The sequence below is a fragment of the Cherax quadricarinatus genome, unplaced genomic scaffold, assembly GCF_038502225.1.
Source record: "Cherax quadricarinatus isolate ZL_2023a unplaced genomic scaffold, ASM3850222v1 Contig571, whole genome shotgun sequence".
Taxonomy (NCBI): domain Eukaryota; kingdom Metazoa; phylum Arthropoda; class Malacostraca; order Decapoda; family Parastacidae; genus Cherax; species Cherax quadricarinatus.
The window spans coordinates 86,957-109,924 of record NW_027195597.1 but is presented as its reverse complement, the minus strand read 5'-3'; the positions used below and the strand labels follow the sequence as shown (position 1 = coordinate 109,924).

The 22,968-nt window shown below is 38.5% G+C and overlaps 1 protein-coding gene across 1 annotated transcript in view; it reads left to right on the top strand.

Annotated features, from left to right (window-relative positions):
- LOC128701670 (uncharacterized) overlaps window positions 1-16,073 on the top strand; it is a 50,734-nt gene extending 34,661 nt beyond the window's left edge. Inside the window, exons 4-5 of the mRNA XM_070080536.1 lie at window positions 9,135-9,391; window positions 14,865-16,073. Of these exons, the coding sequence (XP_069936637.1) occupies window positions 9,135-9,391; window positions 14,865-15,097 (490 nt within the window). The 3' untranslated portion in view covers window positions 15,098-16,073. The remainder of the gene's footprint in view (window positions 1-9,134; window positions 9,392-14,864) is intronic.
- Window positions 16,074-22,968: the final 6,895 nt, after the last annotated feature.

The window sequence follows — 22,968 nt, the reverse complement described above, 5'->3', positions numbered from 1 at the left end:
GTAACAGAGTCTGTTTGGGTAGAGTTCGTGGAGGGTCAAGAAAAACTAATTCTAGGTGTAATATACCGACCTCCAGGCTTGGATCACGATAGAGGGAGACATCTTTGGGACGAAATTGTTAGGGCTTCTGGACACAGTAACGTAGTCATAGTAGGGGACTTTAACTTTAGCCAAATTGACTGGAATTCTTTGACAGGTAATCTAGAGTCCAGTGACTTCATGGAAACAGTTCAGGACTGTTTTCTGAAACAGAGTGTAACTGAACCTACCAGGGGTAATAATTTGCTAGACCTAGTCTTGTCAAATAAGGAAACACTCGTGAATAATCTGGAGATCACTGAAGAGCTTGGCGCAAGTGATCACAAATCCATCACCTTTAGCATTAATTGGGAATGCAAGAATAATGATAATACAGTAAAAATCCCCGATTTTCGTTCTGCCGATTATAATGGACTTAGGGAACATCTGTCTAATCTTGATTGGGGTTATCTAGCTAATGATTTTATTGACGATAATCATACTTATGAATATGAAGGGATCTGCTTTTATGATTGTTTTCTTAATAATGTACACAGTGCCCAGAGTATATACATTCCCCAGAGAGAAATTAGGTCTAATAATAACGATCCCAAATGGGTTAACAGGAGGCTAAAGCATCTATTAGGGGAGAAAAGGGGAATTTATAGGCGCATCAGAAGAGGAGAGGTTAACCTTACTGACCAATATGTTCAGCTTAAAAGAGAAGTAAAAAGGGCGATTAGAAAGGCTAAACGTGACTATGAAATTAGAGTTGCTAATGAATCAAAGACTAATCCAAAGGGGTTCTTTCAAGTGTATAGGACGAAGGTGAAGGAAAAAGTAGGACCTCTGAATTCTGGGAATGGACAGCTGACGGATAATGAACTGGAAATGTGTTCCTTATTTAATGACTATTTTTTGTCAGTTTTTACACAGGAAAATGTAAATGAGATTCCAGTAATTAACAATTATTTAGTTCCTGATGAATTTAAGTTAACTAATATTACTGTCACGAGGGACATGGTTATTAAACAGATAGACAAACTGAAACAAAATAAGTCCCCAGGACCCGATGAGTTGTTTTCAATGGTACTTAAGGAATGCAAGATGGAGCTTAGTCAGCCATTAACGAGTGTATTCAATGCGTCCATCCTTACCAGAGTTGTGCCAGAGATGTGGAAGATGGCTAATGTGGTTCCTATATTCAAATCAGGGGATAAGTCCACTCCTTCAAATTACCGTCCAATAAGCCTGACATCTATAGTGGGCAAGTTATTAGAATCAATTATAGCTGACATTATCAGAAGTCACCTTGAAGAGCATAACTTGATAAATGAATCTCAGCATGGATTCACGAGAGGTCGTTCCTGCCTGACAAACTTACTGTCATTCTTCAATAGAACATTTGAGGCAGTTGACAGTGATAAGGAATATGATATTGTTTATTTGGATTTTAGTAAAGCCTTCGACAGAGTACCTCACAGGAGACTCTTAAGAAAAGTGGCAGCTCATGGTATAGGAGGTAAAGTTCTAGCATGGATTGAGGTATGGCTTACCAATAGAAAGCAGAGAGTTACCATTAATGGAGTGAAATCTGAATGGGGATTAGTCACTAATGGCGTTCCACAAGGATCAGTTTTAGGCCCTCTCTTGTTCATAATTTACATTAATGACCTTGATGAAGGGATTACTAGTGACATGAGTAAGTTTGCTGATGATACATAGATAGGCCGTATAATTCACTCTGAGGAGGATATCAATGAACTCCATGACGATTTGAACAAATTATTGTCTTGGTCTGAAAAATGGCAGATGAAGTTTAATGTGGATAAGTGTAAGGTACTTGCCCTTGGTAATGAAAATAACCCTCGAAGCTATAATCTAGGTGAAGTAGAGCTTGGTCATACAGAATGTGAAAAAGACTTGGGAGTCATGGTAAGCAGAAATCTAAAGCCAAGACAGCAGTGCCTCAGTGTGCGCAACAAGGCCAACAGATTACTTGGATTTATCTCAAGAAGTATAAGTAACAGAAGTCCAAAAGTTATTTTACAGCTCTATACATCACTAGTGAGGCCTCATTTAGATTATGCTGCTCAGTTTTGGTCCCCTTACTACAGGATGGACATAGACTCATTAGAGAACATACAGAGAAGAATGACTAAAATGATTTACTGTGTAAGGAACCTCCCGTATGAAGATAGACTTAAAGCCTTAAATCTCCACTCTCTGGAGAGGCGTAGAATGAGGGGAGATATCATTGAAGTGTATAAGTGGATGACGGGCATAAACAAGGGAGACATTAATAAAGTACTGAGGGTGTCGAACCAGGTAAGAACCAGGAATAATGGATTTAAGTTGGATAAATTTAGATTTAGAAAGGACATAGGTAAGTACTGGTTTTCTAACAGAGTTGTAGATGCGTGGAACAGTCTTCCCAGTGGGGTGATAGAGGTTAGGACCTTGGGTAGCTTTAAGAAGAGACTGGACAAATATATGAGTGGAAGGGGCTGGGTTTGATTGGTGTCAAGGGGTACGGGAGTTATTTCTTGAGTAGCTTTAGGTAGATGTCGTTTTGATAAGGACCTGCCTCGTATGGGCCAGTAGGCCTTCTGCAGTGTTCCTACATTCTTATGTTCTTATGTTCTTATGTAGTTGATGAGTGGAACAGTCTACCTAGTTGGGTTATTGAGGCTAGGACTTTGGGTAGTTTCAAATTTAGGTTGGATAAGTACATGAGTGGGAGGGGTTGGATTTGAGTAGGACTTTCACATCAGAGCTTATTTCTTGGGTGGCATTGAAAATTTTGTTGGGCAAATGTTTTGTTAGTGGGATGAATTGTAAAGGACCTGCCTAGTATGGGCCAACAGGCCTGCTGCAGTGTTCCTCCTTTCTTATGTTCTTATGTTCTTATGTTCTCTTTTTCCCCCGTCCCTGCACTCCTCTGGTGTATACACTAGCTCCTTACCTTCTCTCAGATGTTAGGTGTTCAACACATCTTCAGAGATGTGTTGAACACCTAACATATATGAGATATATATCTCAGATCCCATATGATACGCCGGCCTAGCGCTATGGAGGTTCACGGGCCAAGAGTTATGCGAAACAGGATACATGTCTGTGATCCCACTGGTTCATAGTTCTACCATTATGGGATGTAAGAGACACATCTTTGAGATCTCAAGATACTCGAAATTATTTAGCTAAGTTGCACATTGGATTTTTTTTTTTTTTTATTTGAATATTGGGAAACTCTAAACACGTAAAGCGTCACATAGAGCTTTAGGGATGACAGGTGATCCGGGTAATCAGGTTTGATCTGAGGAAGGGGAGAAAAGCTCCAATTCTTTTAATGGTATACCCTTCCCCCCCCCCTCAGGGGGTGCTTTATCCATTGTAATCGATGGATTAAACTTTGATATAAATGAACTATTAATCTCTCCAAGAGAGAATCCGCAATAATGGATTCAAATTGGACAAGTTTAGATTTAGAGAGGATGTAGGAAGGTATTGTAGATGAATGGTTCAGAGAACCGACATGTTGATAAATTAGACACATGTGCAACTCTTGGGTATCTTTATTTCCTCAATAAAGATACCCAAGAGTTGCACATGTGTCTAATTTATCAGGAAGGTATTGGTTTGGAAATAGGGTAGTTGATGACTGGAACAGTCTACCTAGTTGGGTTATTGAGGCTTAAACCTTGGGTGGTTTCAAATTTAGGTTGGATAAATACATGAGCGAGAAGGGTTGGATTTGAGCGAGACTTGCATATATTAGTAGATAGTTATCAGAGCTTATTTCTTGGGTACCATTGAAAATTGGGTTGGGCAAATGTTTTGTTAGCTGGATGGATTGTAAAGGACCTGCCTAGTATGGGCCAACAGGCCTGCTGCAGTGTTCATCCTTTCTTACGTTCTTATGTTTTTATTCATAAATGTCTCATCTGTGGGTCAAGTTCTCAAGTCATCATCGTATGAAAATTCATCAGTGATGTTCTTCACCTTGCTTATTTCTTAATAAAATTTCATTGCTACCACCAAGTTTTACTTCATCATATTCTCATTACCGCTGTTTTAAACATTACCGCTGTTTTAAACATTACCGCTGTTTTAAACATTACCGCTGTTTTAAACATTACTGCTGTTTTAAACATTACCGCTGTTTTAAACATTACCGCTGTTTTAAACATTACCGCTGTTTTAAACATTACCGCTGTTTTAAACATTACCGCTGTTTTAAACATTACTGCTGTTTTAAACATTACTGCTGTTTTAAACATTACCGCTGTTTTAAACATTACCGCTGTTTTAAACATTACCGCTGTTTTAAACATTACCGCTGTTTTAAACATTACCGCTGTTTTAAACATTACCGCTGTTTTAAACATTACCGCTGTTTTAAACATTACCGCTGTTTTAAACATTACTGCTGTTTTAAACATTACTGCTGTTTTAAACATTACCGCTGTTTTAAACATTACCGCTGTTTTAAACATTACTGCTGTTTTAAACATTACCGCTGTTTTAAACATTACCGCTGTTTTAAACATTACCGCTGTTTTAAACATTACCGCTGTTTTAAACATTACCGCTGTTTTAAACATTACCGCTGTTTTAAACATTACCGCTGTTTTAAACATTACCGCTGTTTTAAACATTACCGCTGTTTTAAACATTACCGCTGTTTTAAACATTACCGCTGTTTTAAACATTACCGCTGTTTTAAACATTACCGCTGTTTTAAACATTACCGCTGTTTTAAACATTACCGCTGTTTTAAACATTACCGCTGTTTTAAACATTACCGCTGTTTTAAACATTACCGCTGTTTTAAACACCGCTGTTTTAAACATTACCGCTGTTTTAAACACCGCTGTTTTAAACATTACCGCTGTTTTAAACATTACCGCTGTTTTAAACATTACCGCTGTTTTAAACATTACCGCTGTTTTAAACATTACCGCTGTTTTAAACATTACCGCTGTTTTAAACATTACCGCTGTTTTAAACATTACCGCTGTTTTAAACACCGCTGTTTTAAACATTACCGCTGTTTTAAACACCGCTGTTTTAAACATTACCGCTGTTTTAAACATTACCGCTGTTTTAAACATTACCGCAGTTTTAAACATTACCGCTGTTTTAAACATTACCGCTGTTTTAAACATTACCGCTGTTTTAAACATTACCGCTGTTTAAACATTACTGCTGTTTAAACATTACCGCTGTTTTAAACATTACCGCTGTTTTAAACATTACCGCTGTTTTAAACATTACCGCTGTTTTAAACATTACCGCTGTTTTAAACATTACCGCTGTTTTAAACATTACCGCTGTTTTAAACATTACCGCTGTTTTAAACATTACCGCTGTTTTAAACATTACCGCTGTTTTAAACATTACCGCTGTTTAAACATTACTGCTGTTTAAACATTACTGCTGTTTTAAACATTACCGCTGTTTTAAACATTACCGCTGTTTTAAACATTACCCCTGTTTTAAACATTACCGCTGTTTTAAACATTACCGCTGTTTAAACATTACTGCTGTTTAAACATTACCGCTGTTTTAAACATTTCCGCTGTTTTAAACATTACCGCTGTTTTAAACATTACCGCTGTTTTAAACATTACTGCTGTTTTAAACATTACCGCTGTTTTAAACATTACCGCTGTTTTAAACATTACCGCTGTTTTAAACATTACCGCTGTTTTAAACATTACCGCTGTTTAAACATTACTGCTGTTTAAACATTACCGCTGTTTAAACATTACTGCTGTTTAAACATTACCGCTGTTTTAAACATTACCGCTGTTTTAAACATTACCGCTGTTTTAAACATTACCGCTGTTTTAAACATTACCGCTGTTTAAACATTACTGCTGTTTAAACATTACCGCTGTTTTAAACATTACCGCTGTTTTAAACATTACCGCTGTTTTAAACATTACCGCTGTTTTAAACATTACTGCTGTTTTAAACATTACCGCTGTTTTAAACATTACCGCTGTTTTAAACATTACCGCTGTTTTAAACATTACCGCTGTTTTAAACATTACCGCTGTTTAAACATTACTGCTGTTTAAACATTACCGCTGTTTAAACATTACTGCTGTTTAAACATTACCGCTGTTTTAAACATTACCGCTGTTTTAAACATTACCGCTGTTTTAAACATTACCGCTGTTTTAAACATTACTGCTGTTTTAAACATTACCGCTGTTTTAAACATTACCGCTGTTTTAAACATTACCGCTGTTTTAAACATTACCGCTGTTTAAACATTACTGCTGTTTAAACATTACCGCTGTTTTAAACATTACCGCTGTTTTAAACATTACCGCTGTTTTAAACATTACCGCTGTTTTAAACATTACTGCTGTTTTAAACATTACCGCTGTTTTAAACATTACTGCTGTTTTAAACATTACCGCTGTTTTAAACATTACCGCTGTTTTAAACATTACCGCTGTTTTAAACATTACCGCTGTTTTAAACATTACTGCTGTTTTAAACATTACCGCTGTTTTAAACATTACTGCTGTTTTAAACATTACCGCTGTTTTAAACATTACTGCTGTTTTAAACATTACCACTGTTTTAAACATTACTGCTGTTTTAAACATTACCACTGTTTTAAACATTACTGCTGTTTTAAACATTACCGCTGTTTTAAACATTACCGCTGTTTTAAACATTACCGCTGTTTTAAACATTACCGCTGTTTTAAACATTACCGCTGTTTTAAACATTACCGCTGTTTTAAACATTACCGCTGTTTTAAACATTACCGCTGTTTTAAACATTACCGCTGTTTTAAACATTTCCGCTGTTTTAAACATTACCGCTGTTTTAAACATTACCGCTGTTTTAAACATTACTGCTGTTTTAAACATTACCGCTGTTTTAAACATTACCGCTGTTTTAAACATTACCGCTGTTTTAAACACCGCTGTTTTAAACATTACCGCTGTTTTAAACATTACCGCTGTTTTAAACATTACCGCTGTTTTAAACATTACCGCTGTTTTAAACATTACTGCTGTTTTAAACATTACCGCTGTTTTAAACATTACCGCTGTTTTAAACATTACCGCTGTTTTAAACATTACCGCTGTTTTAAACATTACCGCTGTTTTAAACATTACCGCTGTTTTAAACATTACTGCTGTTTTAAACATTACTGCTGTTTTAAACATTACCGCTGTTTTAAACATTACTGCTGTTTTAAACATTACCGCTGTTTTAAACATTACCACTGTTTTAAACATTACCGCTGTTTTAAACATTACCGCTGTTTTAAACATTACCGCTGTTTTAAACATTACCGCTGTTTTAAACATTACCGCTGTTTTAAACATTACCGCTGTTTTAAACATTACCGCTGTTTTAAACATTACCGCTGTTTTAAACATTACCGCTGTTTTAAACATTACCGCTGTTTTAAACATTACCGCTGTTTTAAGCATTACCGCTGTTTTAAACATTACCGCTGTTTTAAACATTACCGCTGTTTTAAACATTACTGCTGTTTTAAACATTACCGCTGTTTTAAACATTACCGCTGTTTTAAACACCGCTGTTTTAAACATTACCGCTGTTTTAAACACCGCTGTTTTAAACATTACCGCTGTTTTAAACATTACCGCTGTTTTAAACATTACCGCTGTTTTAAACATTACCGCTGTTTTAAACATTACCGCTGTTTTAAACATTACCGCTGTTTTAAACATTACCGCTGTTTTAAACATTACCGTTGTTTTAAACATTACCGCTGTTTTAAACATTACCGCTGTTTTAAACATTACCGCTGTTTTAAACATTACCGCTGTTTTAAACATTACCGCTGTTTTAAACATTACCGCTGTTTTAAACATTACCGCTGTTTTAAACATTACCGCTGTTTTAAACATTACCGCTGTTTTAAACATTACCGCTGTTTTAAACATTACCGCTGTTTTAAATATTACCGCTGTTTTAAACATTACCGCTGTTTTAAACATTACTGCTGTTTTAAACATTACTGCTGTTTTAAACATTACTGCTGTTTTAAACATTACCGCTGTTTTAAACATTACCGCTGTTTTAAACATTACCGCTGTTTTAAACATTACTGCTGTTTTAAACATTACCGCTGTTTTAAACATTACCGCTGTTTTAAACATTACCGCTGTTTTAAACATTACTGCTGTTTTAAACATTACCGCTGTTTTAAACATTACCACTGTTTTAAACATTGCTGCTGTTTTAAACATTACCGCTGTTTTAAACATTACTGATGTTTTAAACATTACCGCTGTTTTTAACATTACCGCTGTTTTAAACATTACCGCTGTTTTAAACATTACTGCTGTTTTAAACATTACCACTGTTTTAAACATTATTGCTGTTTTAAACATTACCGCTGTTTTAAATATTACCGCTGTTTTAAACATTACCGCTGTTTTAAACATTACCGCTGTTTTAAACATTACCGCTGTTTTAAACATTACCGCTGTTTTAAACATTACCGCTGTTTTAAACATTACCGCTGTTTTAAACATTATTGCTGTTTTAAACATTACCGCTGTTTTAAATATTACCGCTGTTTTAAACATTACCGCTGTTTTAAACATTATTGCTGTTTTAAACATTACCGCTGTTTTAAATATTACCGCTGTTTTAAACATTACCGCTGTTTTAAACATTACCGCTGTTTTAAACATTACCGCTGTTTTAAACATTACCGCTGTTTTAAACATTACCGCTACGTCTACTGTTTGCTTGTAGAGTCATCATATGACACCGGAATGTGACTCTCCATCGGAGGACATCAACATATTTTTGACGTATTTAAGCTACTATGTACGTCGCTTTTAACATAATTATTAACAAAACATTTTAATATGAATACCTTAGCGCCTAATAAAGATGTTTTAATTAAATAAATGAAGTTAAATTGCTAATTGTGTGTTGCAGTAAATACTTGCCAACTCTGTCTTGGTCATGGGTTTATGTGGTAAAGTTTATGTAGGAAAGGTGTATATGGCAAGAAAATATTTGTGTTGCGTTTTAGGTATATGTAAAATATGTATATTTCCCACGTGTACTTAGTCTGTATTTATTTCTTCGTTCAGGTTGTATACGTGTAGTGGAGCACGAAACGTGAAGATGCCACTGAAGTTACTGATTACGTGTAGTGGAGCACGAAACGTGAAGATGCCACCAAAGTTACTGATGCTTCTGGTGCCACTGGTGATAGGGATCTCACCGTCATTCACCGTCACCTCGACTGCCGTCTTCAATCGCACTGGACAGAACGAAAACTGTGGAACCATCTTCAAGATAGTCAATGTGCCTTCCCTCACCATTTGTGCTGCTATTTGCAATAAGCGTAATGCTCGATTTTTTGGTTTTTTACTGCTTTCACTAACTGCATTTTTTCCTAACTAAGAAAATCTTTTTATTAGATGAAATATTTGTCCCTAATAATTCATATTTCTAGATGATGCCTAGTAAATTTAATTTAGACGTGTGGCATTTTCCCTTACCATGTGAGGTGTTGTGTCATTCTGCCACGGAGAAGTGTTGTAAAGGAATAACTGTTTAGAGGAACTCATGTAGATCTGTTTGTGACTTGAAAAAGCCCACTGTGTGGGCGAAACGTTGTCAATAATGGATCACATTATACTGCATATGTGTTTATATTTCCATGTTAACTATTAGCTGGACAAGCACTGTTAGGAGGATCTTACAGTAACATTCGTTGAATTTGGGACTCACTTTGTGGCAGGGATGACATGTATGCTAGAGATGGTGTGCACTTATCTAGAGCAGGAATAGCAGCTTTAATTAGCTTAGTATATATTGCAGAAACAACAACTATCATGGGAGTAAAACAAAACTGTAGGATAATACCTTGCAAGACAATGGGAAAAAATTAATAATAAGGTAAATATTGCAGGGAGAGAATAAAGAACAAAATGTTGATTATTTATGTTGCAAATAGTCACTTTCGAGAAATAACTAAATTATTTTTATTTTTTTTTATTATCACACTGGCCGATTCCCACCAAGGCAGGGTGGCCCGAAAAAGAAAAACTTTCACCATCATTCACTCCATCACTGTCTTGCCAGAAGGGTGCTTTAAACTACAGTTTTTAAACTGCAACATTAACACCCCTCCTTCAGAGTGCAGGCACTGTACTTCCCATCTCCAGGACTCAAGTCCGGCCTGCCAGTTTCCCTGAATCCCTTCATAAATGTTACTTTGCTCACACTCCAACAGCACGTCAAGTATTAAAAACCATTTGTCTCCATTCACTCCTATCAAACACGCTCACGCATGCCTGCTGGAAGTCCAAGCCCCTCGCACACAAAACCTCCTTTACCCCCTCCCTCCAACCTTTCCTAGGCCGACCCCTACCCCGCCTTCCTTCCACTACAGACTGATACACTCTTGAAGTCATTCTGTTTCGCTCCATTCTCTCTACATGTCCGAACCACCTCAACAACCCTTCCTCAGCCCTCTGGACAACAGTTTTGGTAATCCCGCACCTCCTCCTAACTTCCAAACTACGAATTCTCTGCATTATATTCACACCACACATTGCCCTCAGACATGACATCTCCACTGCCTCCAGCCTTCTTCTCGCTGCAACATTCATCACCCATGCTTCACACCCATATAAGAGCGTTGGTAAAACTATACTCTCATACATTCCCCTCTTTGCCTCCAAGGACAAAGTTCTTTGTCTCCACAGACTCCTAAGTGCACCACTCACTCTTTTCCCCTCATCAATTCTATGATTCACCTCATCTTTCATAGACCCATCCCCTGACACGTCCACTGCCAAATATCTGAATACATTCACCTCCTCCATACTCTCTCCCTCCAATCTGATATTCAATCTTTCATCACCTAATCTTTTTGTTATTCTCATAACCTTACTCTTTCCTGTATTCACCTTTAACTTTCTTCCCTTGCACACCCTACCAAATTCATCCACCAATCTCTGCAACTTCTCTTCAGAATCTCCCAAGAGCACAGTGTCATCAGCAAAGAGCAGCTGTGACAACTCCCACTTTGTGTGTGATTCTTTATCTTTTAACTCCACGCCTCTTGCCAAGACCCTCGCATTTACTTGTCTTACAACCCCATCTATAAATATATTAAACAACCACGGTGACATCACACATCCTTGTCTAAGGCCTACTTTTACTGGGAAATAATTTCCCTCTTTCCTACATACTCTAACTTGAGCCTCACTATCCTCGTAAAAACTGTTCACTGCTTTCAGTAACCTACCTCCTACACCATACACTTGCAACATCTGCCACATTGCCCCCCTATCCACCCTGTCATACGCCTTTTCCAAATCCATAAATGCCACAAAGACCTCTTTAGCCTTATCTAAATACTGTTCACTTATATGTTTCACTGTAAACACCTGGTCCACACACCCCCTACCTTTCCTAAAGCCTCATTGTTCATCTGCTATCCTATTCTCCGTCTTACTCCTAATTCTTTCAATAATAACTCTACCATACACTTTACCAGGTATACTCAGCAGACTTATCCCCCTATAATTTTTGCACTCTCTTTTATCCCCTTTGCCTTTATACAAAGGAACTATGCATGCTCTCTGCCAATCCCTAGGTACCTTACCCTCTTCCATACATTTATTAAATAATTGCACCAACCACTCCAAAACTATATCCCCACCTGCTTTTAACATTTCTATCTTTATTCCATCAATCCCGGCTGCCTTACCCCCTTTCATTTTACCTACTGCCTCACGAACTTCCCCCACACTCACAACTGGCTCTTCCTCACTCCTACAAGATGTTATTCCTCCTTGTCCTATACACGAAATCACAGCTTCCCTATCTTCATCAACATTTAACAATTCCTCAAAATATTCCATCCATCTTCCCAATACCTCTAACTCTCCATTTAATAACTCGCCTCTCCTATTTTTAACTGACAAATCCATTTGTTGTCTAGGCTTTCTTAACTTGTTAATCTCACTCCAAAACTTTTTCTTATTTTCAGCAAAATTTGTTGATAACATCTCACCCACCCTCTCATTTGCTCTCTTTTTACATTGCTTCACCACTCTCTTAACCTCTTAATCACAAATATTTTGTGTGGGTAACTTTGATATTGTTGCAATGATTAAGATATAGTTTAATTTGCAGTTTAATGCATTCGTTTATTGACTACGTTTCGCCCACACAGTGGGCTTTATCAAGTCACAAACAGATCTACCTAGACAAAGAGTATATGAAAATAATATAGCGAGGAGAGTGAGGTGGAGAATGTTAGGGAGGTTGGATATGAGACGCATCTGCATGAGATGGACAAGTAGGTATATTGTTATGTAGGATAACGATGAAGTTTCCTGGCAAGGTGTTCAGCTATGTTGTAAAAGCCATTGTTCTGGTTGAAGTTGTTAGATATGAAGATGAGTGATGATTCCAAGATCCTGTAATACTGTGTCTCTTCCTCCCTGGTGATGAGTCTTGCGTCTCTGTAGTTCATTCAATGGTTGTGGAAGTTCCGGTGCAGAATACAGCCATTCCTACCAAACCATACCCCCGGCCGGGATTGAACCCGCGGTCATAGAGTCTCAAAACTCCAGCCCGTCGCGTTAGCCACTAGACCAGCTAGCCACAATAAGAATCATCCAACTAGGTATATTTCTACACCATAGGAAAGTTAGCACAGGCATCACTGTGACCACAAATGCAAGTTTTTACAGACGAATCTCCAGCTAGCGTGGCCGTGACGAACTCTAGCTCAAGTCCCTTCACTGCCGTCAACATGACTCAAGAAATCGTAATGACACGATTGCAAACAAACCATACCCCCGGCCGGGATTGAACCCGCGGTCATAGTGGCTAACGCGACGGGCTGGAGTTTTGAGACTCTATGACCGCGGGTACAATCCCGGCCGGGGGTATGGTTTGTTTGCAATCGTGTCATTACGATTTCTTGAGTCACAGGCATTCCTCACATCATCCTTTCTCCCTGCGTATTGGTGTTCTGAAATACGTGTCTGGATGTTTCTGGATGTCTGGCACACGTATAATTGGTTGCAATCGTTGCAAGTAATTATGTACACCCCTGCAGAGGACTGAACCTCGTGGTGTCTCTTACTGGTGGCGTTTTTGATGGTGGAAGATGAGGGGAAATTCTCTGAAACTGATATTAAAATGAAGTCTTTGGAGTCAGATAAATTACTGGGGAATGCATTTTCTGCTCGGCTTTAAACTTTCACTTTCAGTTTTCACAACTGCAGTTTACCAATTTATTTAAACAGTTTCCCATGTAAAATCTAAAGAATGCCTCTTCAGATCGAGTGTTACTAGGGTGATGACAACACTTACTGGGGTCATCACAATACACTCCATAGGGCTTACCTGGAGAGGGTTTCGGGGGTCAACGCCCCCGCGGCTCGGTCTGAACCTCATGGTGGATCAGGATCTGATCAACCAGGCTGTTACTGCTGGCCGCACGCAAGCTGACTTACGAACCACAGCCTGGTTGGGCAAGTACTGACTTTAGGTGCCTGTCCAGTGCCTTCTTGAAGTGAGGGTTGTCACTTCCACTCACTCAAACCTTCATGTTATTAGGATGGACATGTCACATTCTTATTTAATCTGCTTAAGTTAATAATTGCCTAATAAACACAGAAATTTACCATTTCTAAAATAATGCAAAGTTTTAATTTTTTTACATAAGGATAAGTAAGGATTTTTATTATTAATTATTTGCTTATTGTTATTGCTTCAAAGTGATTCCTTCACATATTTCAATTATCGTGATTCAACTAACTGTGAATTTACATACTTACATGCATTCTTGGATCCTTAATTAATTTTAATTATTTTCAGTAGTTGTATTTATTGTTTCCAAATTTACCAGCAATATGAACTTTGAACATTAAAATGGTATAAAATACCGACAGGTTGTTAGGTAAGACACATATGCAACAGTTAGGTATCTTTATTATGAAACGTTTCGCCTACACAGTAGGCTTCTTCAGTCAAGTACAAAAAAGTTGATAGAAGCAGAAGATACTTGAAGACGATGTAATCAGTCCATCACCCTTAAAGTTTTGAGGTGGTCAGTCCCTCAGTCTGGAGAAGAGCATTGTTCCATAGTATGAAACAAAACTTTAAGGGTGATGGACTGATTACATCGTCTTCAAGTATCTTCTGCTTCTATCAACTTTTCTGTACTTGACTGAAGAAGCCTACTGTGTAGGCGAAACGTTTCATAATAAAGATACCTAACTGTTGCATATGTGTCTTACCTAACAATATGAACTTTCCATAAGTGTAATAAAACCTTCATTTATAAAGTCTACGAAAGGATTTAATTCCTAAGAATCATATGTATTTAATTATTTAGTAGGGATTATGGGAATAAATTTCACTGTTATTTATGACTGGATTATAATCAGACATTTGTCTGATATTCCTCGTACATTACTTAATAAATAATAATAATCTTTCAAAAGCTCGTAAAAAATAAATATAATATTCTCTAACATAATATGACTTCTATTAATTAAATTTTCTTCATGATTCCCTGGAGTATTAATATTAATATTTGTATGAAATCAATTTAACTACAATTCGTACTTTCGCACTTGATTTTTGTTCCGTAAACTAGTATTTGTAATTACCAAATGCATGTAATGTATGGAAATGGGGATAATAGCTCCCATTCCTTACAGGAATCCCCTTCCCTTAGAATGTAGTTTGTCGACAACAATCTGAGTGAGTGAACTTGTGTACCCAGGATGCTTTGTTTTATAAGCTATTGACTGCATGTTTCACGAGATGAAGTGTTTCAGATACGAGGTGTATTGGGTTTGGGTTTGGAACTCCTGGTGGATCTAAAACAACGTGTGAGATGGCTAATGAAACTGTCAGTTGTGTTCCACAAGATCATTACAATTTTTATCAGATCATTGGATATACAAACACGACTCCACCACCAGATGCCGCAACATCAACTAATGTAGGTGAGTTCACTCACAGACCAATTACAGTGTTAATGCCCTGCTTTAAGACTATCCACATTTGACAAGGACTGTTTTATAATAAGACTGTGTAAAGTATAAATATACAGGTAAAAGACTCAGGGCAACTAGCGATTATGGTGGAACTAGCTTTCTGTTCTAGTTCAGAGGAGTAATAACCGTTGTATTCTAAGTACGCACACCTCCTCTCAAACACAGAATGAGATTTTTATAATGAAAATTTTGACAAGCAAATAGTAAAATGTACTTATAATGTATCCTTCGAACCTTATGGATTTTATCTTATCTTTGTACCATCAAGGAATCTTTTCAGTCTTGTACATAATAGTACTTAATGAAAGGGGGTAAGGCAGCCGGGATTGATGGGATAGAGATAGAAATGTTAAAAGCAGGTGGGGATATAATTTTGGAGTGGTTGGTGCAATTATTTAATAAATGTATGGAAGAGGGTAAGGTACCTAGGGATTGGCAGAGAGCATGCATAGTTCCTTTGTATAAAGGCAAAGGGGACAAAAGAGAGTGCAAAAATTGTAGGGGGATAAGTCTGTTGAGTATACCTGGTAAAGTGTATGGTAGAGTTATTATTGAAAGAATTAAGAATAAGACGGAGAATAGGATAGCAGATGAACAAGGAGGCTTTAGGAAAGGAAGGGGGTGTGTGGACCAGGTGTTTACAGTGAAACATATAAGTAAACAGTATTTAGATAAGGCTAAAGAGGTCTTTGTGGCATTTATGGATTTGGAAAAGGCGTATGACAGGGTGGATAGGGGGGCAATGTGGCAGATGTTGCAGGTGTATGGTGTAGGAGGTAGGTTACTGAAAGCAGTGAAGAGTTTTTACGAGGATAGTGAGGCTCAAGTTAGAGTATGTAGGAAAGAGGGAAATTATTTCCCAGTAAAAGTAGGCCTTGGACAAGGATGTGTGATGTCACCGTGGTTGTTTAATATATTTATAGATGGGGTTGTAAGACAAGTAAATGCGAGGGTCTTGGCAAGAGGCGTGGTGTTAAAAGATAAATAATCACACATAAAGTGGGAGTTGTCACAGTTGCTCTTTGCTGATGACACTGTGCTCTTGGGAGATTCTGAAGAGAAGTTGCAGAGGTTGGTGGATGAATTTGGTAGGGTATGCAAAAGAAGAAAATTAAAAGTGAATACAGGAAAGAGTAAGGTTATGAGGATAACAAAAAGATTAGGTGATGAAAGATTGGATATCAGATTGGAGGGAGAGAGTATGGAGGAGGTGAATGTATTCAGATATTTTGGAGTGGACGTGTCAGCGGATGGGTCTATGAAAGATGAGGTGAATCATAGAATTGATGAGGGGAAAAGGGTGAGTGGTGCACTTAGGAGTCTGTGGAGACAAAGAACTTTGTCCTTGGAGGCAAAGAGGGGAATGTATAAGAGTATAGTTTTACCAACGCTCTTATATGGGTGTGAAGCATGGGTGATGAATGTTGCAGCGAGGAGAAGGCTGGAGGCAGTGGAGATGTCATGTCTAAGAGCAATGTGTGGTGTGAATATAATGCAGAGAATTCGTAGTTTGGAAGTTAGGAGGAGGTGCGGGATTACCAAAACTGTTGCCCAGAGGGCTGAGAAAGGGTTGTTGAGGTGGTTCGGACATGTAGAGAGAATGGAGCGAAACAGAGTGACTTCAAGAGTGTATCAGTCTGTAGTGGAAGGAAGGCGGGGTAGGGGTCGGCCTAGGAAAGGTTGGAGGGAGGGGGTAAAGGAGGTTTCGTGTGCGAGGGGCTTGGACTTCCAGCAGGCATGCGTGAGCGTGTTTGATAGGAGTGAATGGAGACAAATGGTTTTTAATACTTGACGTGCTGTTGGAGTGTGAGCAAAGTAACATTTATGAAGGGGTTCAGGGAAACCGGCAGGCCGAACTTGAGTCCTGGAGATGGGAAGTACAGTGCCTGCACTCTGAAGGAGGGGTGTTAATGTTGCAGTTTAAAAACTGTAGTGTAAAGCAACCTTCTGGCAAGACAGTGATGGAGTGAATGATGGTGAAAGTTTTTCTTTTTCGGGTCACCCTGCCTTGGTGGGAATCGGCCAGTGTGATAAAAAAAAAATATGAAAAAATAAAAGACGGGGTGATAGGGCAAGTGAATATTCAAAAGGCTTCGGAAAAAAATACATATACTTTTTCTTTGTCTACTTCTTCGAGTCTATGGGCCCACACAATTCGCACTGCATACCTAGAGCCAGAAATTAAATGATTATCCATGGATGCGGAGTGAGGCTCAACGGCAATACGAGAATGACATAGCATCAAAAGCCAAATCTGGCCCAAAGTTCTCGCACAGCCACATCAGAGGAAAGCAACAGTTAATTTAAGTACCAGGTAATTAGGCAGAGAAAGGAAGAACCCGGAAGTATGTGAGGAGCTCAGCTCAAAATTCAGGGAGGTATTTATAGTGGAGACAGAATCTTCTGGAAAGCCGAGGGAGTAGTGTGCATCTGCAAGTTCTGGATACACTGCACACAACCAAGGAGACAGTGAAGAAACTACTAGGTGAACTAGATACCTCGAAGGCAGTAGGGCCAGATAACATATCTCCATGGGTTATAAGAGAAGGAGCAGATGCACAGTGTGTGCCACTAACAGCAATCTCCATTAAATCTACTGAAACTTGGCAGCTGCCTGAGGTGTGGAGGACAGCAAACATAGTCCAGTTTTTTTAAGAAAGGTGACAGACTAGCAACACTAAACACAGACCTGTGTCGTTGACATGTATAGTATATAAAGTTATGTGTAGAATATGAAGTCAGGAGAAGAATGGTGGAGCACCTACAAGAGAAGCTTATTAACGACAACCAGCATGGCATCAAGGAAGGTAAATTCTGCACCACAAACCTACTGGAGTTCTACGATAAGGTAACAAAAGTAAAACAGGAGAGAGAGGGGTAGGTAGAATGCATCTTCTTGGACTGTAAGATAGTTTTCGACACAGTACCACACAACAGACTGGTTGGAAAGTTAGACACATGCACCCACCCTGGGTGCAAATCCACCCTCCCCTGTTCCAGCTACTAGATATGCCAAGGTGATTTTTGCCTGCCTTTCCTTAAACTTCCTTAGTACAAAGCCCGACGACCTATCTCCCCTTAAAACATCCTCCAACTCCGCCCTAACTCTGACTGCCTCAAACCTTTCGTTATGAATCTCTGCTAACCTATTCCGCAAGCTTTCCATATCCCCACTCCGTCCCACCCTTTCCTCTTCATAACAATCATTTAACTGACCTTCAAGATAATTTTGCAAATCATAACGCCACCTCGCCATCCCCTTTCCCCGTACTTTAAAAAATTCCGGTATCCCAACCTTAGCTCTCATTTCCCACCAATCCAGCAAATTCATCGCCCCGTTCCTAGTCTCCCAAAAGGACATCCACCAATCCGCGAATCCTGTACCTTCACACTCCTCCCTAAGTAGCCTCACATTCAATTTCCAGTATCCCGCATAAACTCGCACTATACCATCTACCCTCAAATCAGCAATTACCGCACGATGATCAGATAAACCTACATCTAAAGTCGTCACTCTCTCCACACCTATTTCCTGCTTGACATAAATCGTATCTAACCTTGCCTCATATCCCCTACGAATAAAGGTGTGCTCCACTCCATACCCCCTACTCCCCACCATATCTACAACCCCAACATCCCGCAATACGTCTCTCAGAACCCCCAAAACACAACCCTCCCCCCTCGGAACTACATCCACATTCCTAATCACACAATTCCAATCCCCCCCAAGCACCGTAAAAGTTGGTGAACCCCGCAAATGATACACCAGGACATCTCATACAAAATCCCCTTTTACTCTTTCATTACTAGTCACCGGCAGGTACACCCCCACAAAACAAACCCTCCTTACCCCAAAAAACCCATCCACCGTGACAACCCTCCCCCCCCCCTCCTCCCAACCCAGGACACGCAAAGGACTGGTCTCCTTTACCTCCACAGCCACACCTCTCAATCTCAAATCATTACTGGTAAACAACCTATAACCTTTCAAAACCAATTCACATCCTAACCTATGGTCATGTTCCTGCAAAAAAACAGACATCAACACTAAATCTCCTTAAAAACCACCTTGACCTCTTGACCTCGGTCTGAAGACCGTTTACATTGAAAGTTATGTGTTGCTTATGTTCACCTAGCAGTATGAAGGTACCTGAGTGTTAGTCTTATATGTGTTACTTATGTTTACCTAGCAGTATGAAGGTACCTGAGTGTTAGTCTTATATGTGTTACTTATGTTCACCTAGCAGTATGAAGGTACCTGAGTGTTAGTCTTATATGTGTTACTTATGTTCACCTAGCAGTATGAAGGTACCTGAGTGTTAGTCTTATATGTGTTACTTATGTTCACCTAGCAGTGTGAAGGTACCTGAGTGTTAGTCTTATATGTGTTGCTTATGTTCACCTAGCAGTATGAAGGTACCTGAGTGTTAGTCTTATATGTGTTGCTTATGTTCACCTAGCAGTATGAAGGTACCTGAGTGTTAGTCTTATATGTGTTGCTTATGTTCACCTAGCAGTATGAAGGTACCTGAGTGTTAGTCTTATATGTGTTGCTTATGTTCACCTAGCAGTATGAAGGTACCTGAGTGTTAGTCTTATATGTGTTGCTTATGTTCACCTAGCAGTATGAAGGTACCTGAGTGTTAGTCTTATATGTGTTACTTATGTTCACCTAGCATTATGAAGGTACCTGAGTGTTAGTCCTATATGTGTTGCTTATGTTCACCTAGCAGTATGAAGGTACCTGAGTGTTAGTCTTATATGTGTTACTTATGTTCACCTAGCAGTATGAAGGTACCTGAGTGTTAGTCCTATATGTGTTGCTTATGTTCACCTAGCATTATGAAGGTACCTGAGTGTTAGTCTTATATGTGTTACTTATGTTCACCTAGCAGTATGAAGGTACTTGAGTGTTAGTCTTATATGTGTTACTTATGTTCACCTAGCAGTATGAAGGTACCTGAGTGTTAGTCCTATATGTGTTGCTTATGTTCACCTAGCATTATGAAGGTACCTGAGTGTTAGTCTTATATGTGTTACTTATGTTCACCTAGCAGTATGAAGGTACCTGAGTGTTAGTCTTATATGTGTTACTTATGTTCACCTAGCAGTATGAAGGTACCTGAGTGTTAGTCTTATATGTGTTACTTATGTTCACCTAGCAGTATGAAGGTACCTGAGTGTTAGCCTTATATGTGTTCCTTATGTTCACCTAGCAGTATGAAGGTACTTGAGTGTTAGTCTTATATGTGTTGCTTATGTTCACCTAGCAGTATGAAGGTACCTGAGTGTTAGTCTTATATGTATTGCTTATGTTCACCTAGCAGTATGAAGGTATCTGAGTGTTAGTCTTATATGTGTTGCTTATGTTCACCTAGCAGTATGAAGGTACCTGAGTGTTAGTCTTATATGTGTTACTTATGTTCACCTAGCAGTATGAAGGTACCTGAGTGTTAGTCCTATATGTGTTGCTTATGTTCACCTAGCAGTATGAAGGTACCTGAGTGTTAGTCTTATATGTGTTGCTTATGTTCACCTAGCAGTATGAAGGTACCTGAGTGTTAGTCTTATATGTGTTACTTATGTTCACCTAGCAGTATGAAGGTACCTGAGTGTTAGTCTTATATGTGTTACTTATGTTCACCTAGCAGTATGAAGGTACCTGAGTGTTAGTCTTATATGTGTTACTTATGTTCACCTAGCAGTATGAAGGTACCTGAGTGTTAGTCTTATATGTGTTACTTATGTTCACCTAGCAGTATGAAGGTACCTGAGTGTTAGTCTTATATGTGTTGCTTATGTTCACCTAGCAGTATGAAGGTACCTGAGTGTTAGTCTTATATGTGTTACTTATGTTCACCTAGCAGTATGAAGGTACCTGAGTGTTAGTCTTATATGTGTTACTTATGTTCACCTAGCAGTATGAAGGTACCTGAGTGTTAGTCTTATATGTGTTACTTATGTTCACCTAGCAGTATGAAGGTACCTGAGTGTTAGTCTTATATGTGTTGCTTATGTTCACCTAGCAGTATGAAGGTACCTGAGTGTTAGTCTTATATGTGTTACTTATGTTCACCTAGCAGTATGAAGGTACCTGAGTGTTAGTCTTATATGTGTTGCTTATGTTCACCTAGCAGTATGAAGGTACCTGAGTGTTAGTCTTATATGTGTTGCTTATGTTCACCTAGCAGTATGAAGGTACCTGAGTGTTAGTCTTATATGTGTTGCTTATGTTCACCTAGCAGTATGAAGGTACCTGAGTGTTAGTCTTATATGTGTTACTTATGTTCACCTAGCAGTATGAAGGTACCTGAGTGTTAGTCTTATATGTGTTACTTATGTTCACCTAGCAGTATGAAGGTACCTGAGTGTTAGTCTTATATGTGTTACTTATGTTCACCTAGCAGTATGAAGGTACCTGAGTGTTAGTCTTATATGTGTTACTTATGTTCACCTAGCAGTATGAAGGTACCTGAGTGTTAGTCTTATATGTGTTACTTATGTTCACCTAGCAGTATGAAGGTACCTGAGTGTTAGTCTTATATGTGTTACTTATGTTCACCTAGCAGTATGAAGGTACCTGAGTGTTAGTCTTATATGTGTTACTTATGTTCACCTAGCAGTATGAAGGTACCTGAGTGTTAGTCTTATATGTGTTACTTATGTTCACCTAGCAGTATGAAGGTACCTGAGTGTTAGTCTTATATGTGTTACTTATGTTCACCTAGCAGTATGAAGGTACCTGAGTGTTAGTCTTATATGTGTTACTTATGTTCACCTAGCAGTATGAAGGTACCTGAGTGTTAGTCTTATATGTGTTACTTATGTTCACCTAGCAGTATGAAGGTACCTGAGTGTTAGTCTTATATGTGTTACTTATGTTCACCTAGCAGTATGAAGGTACCTGAGTGTTAGTCTTATATGTGTTACTTATGTTCACCTAGCAGTATGAAGGTACCTGAGTGTTAGTCTTATATGTGTTACTTATGTTCACCTAGCAGTATGAAGGTACCTGAGTGTTAGTCTTATATGTGTTACTTATGTTCACCTAGCAGTATGAAGGTACCTGAGTGTTAGTCTTATATGTGTTACTTATGTTCACCTAGCAGTATGAAGGTACCTGAGTGTTAGCCTTATATGTGTTACTTATGTTCACCTAGCAGTATGAAGGTACCTGAGTGTTAGTCTTATATGTGTTCCTTATGTTCACCTAGCAGTATGAAGGTACCTGAGTGTTAGTCTTATATGTGTTGCTTATGTTCACCTAGCATTATGAAGGTACCTGAGTGTTAGTCTTATATGTGTTACTTATGTTCACCTAGCAGTATGAAGGTACCTGAGTGTTAGTCTTATATGTGTTGCTTATGTTCACCTAGCAGTATGAAGGTACCTGAGTGTTAGTCTTATATGTGTTACTTATGTTCACCTAGCAGTATGAAGGTACCTGAGTGTTAGTCTTATATGTGTTACTTATGTTCACCTAGCAGTATGAAGGTACCTGAGTGTTAGTCTTATATGTGTTGCTTATGTTCACCTAGCAGTATGAAGGTACCTGAGTGTTAGTCTTATATGTGTTACTTATGTTCACCTAGCAGTATGAAGGTACCTGAGTGTTAGCCTTATATGTGTTGCTTATGTTCACCTAGCAGTATGAAGGTACCTGAGTGTTAGTCTTATATGTGTTGCTTATGTTCACCTAGCAGTATGAAGGTACCTGAGTGTTAGTCTTATATGTGTTGCTTATGTTCACCTAGCAGTGTGAAGGTACCTGAGTGTTAGTCTTATATGTGTTACTTATGTTCACCTAGGAGTATGAAGGTACCTGAGTGTTAGTCTTATATGTGTTACTTATGTTCACCTAGCAGTATGAAGGTACCTGAGT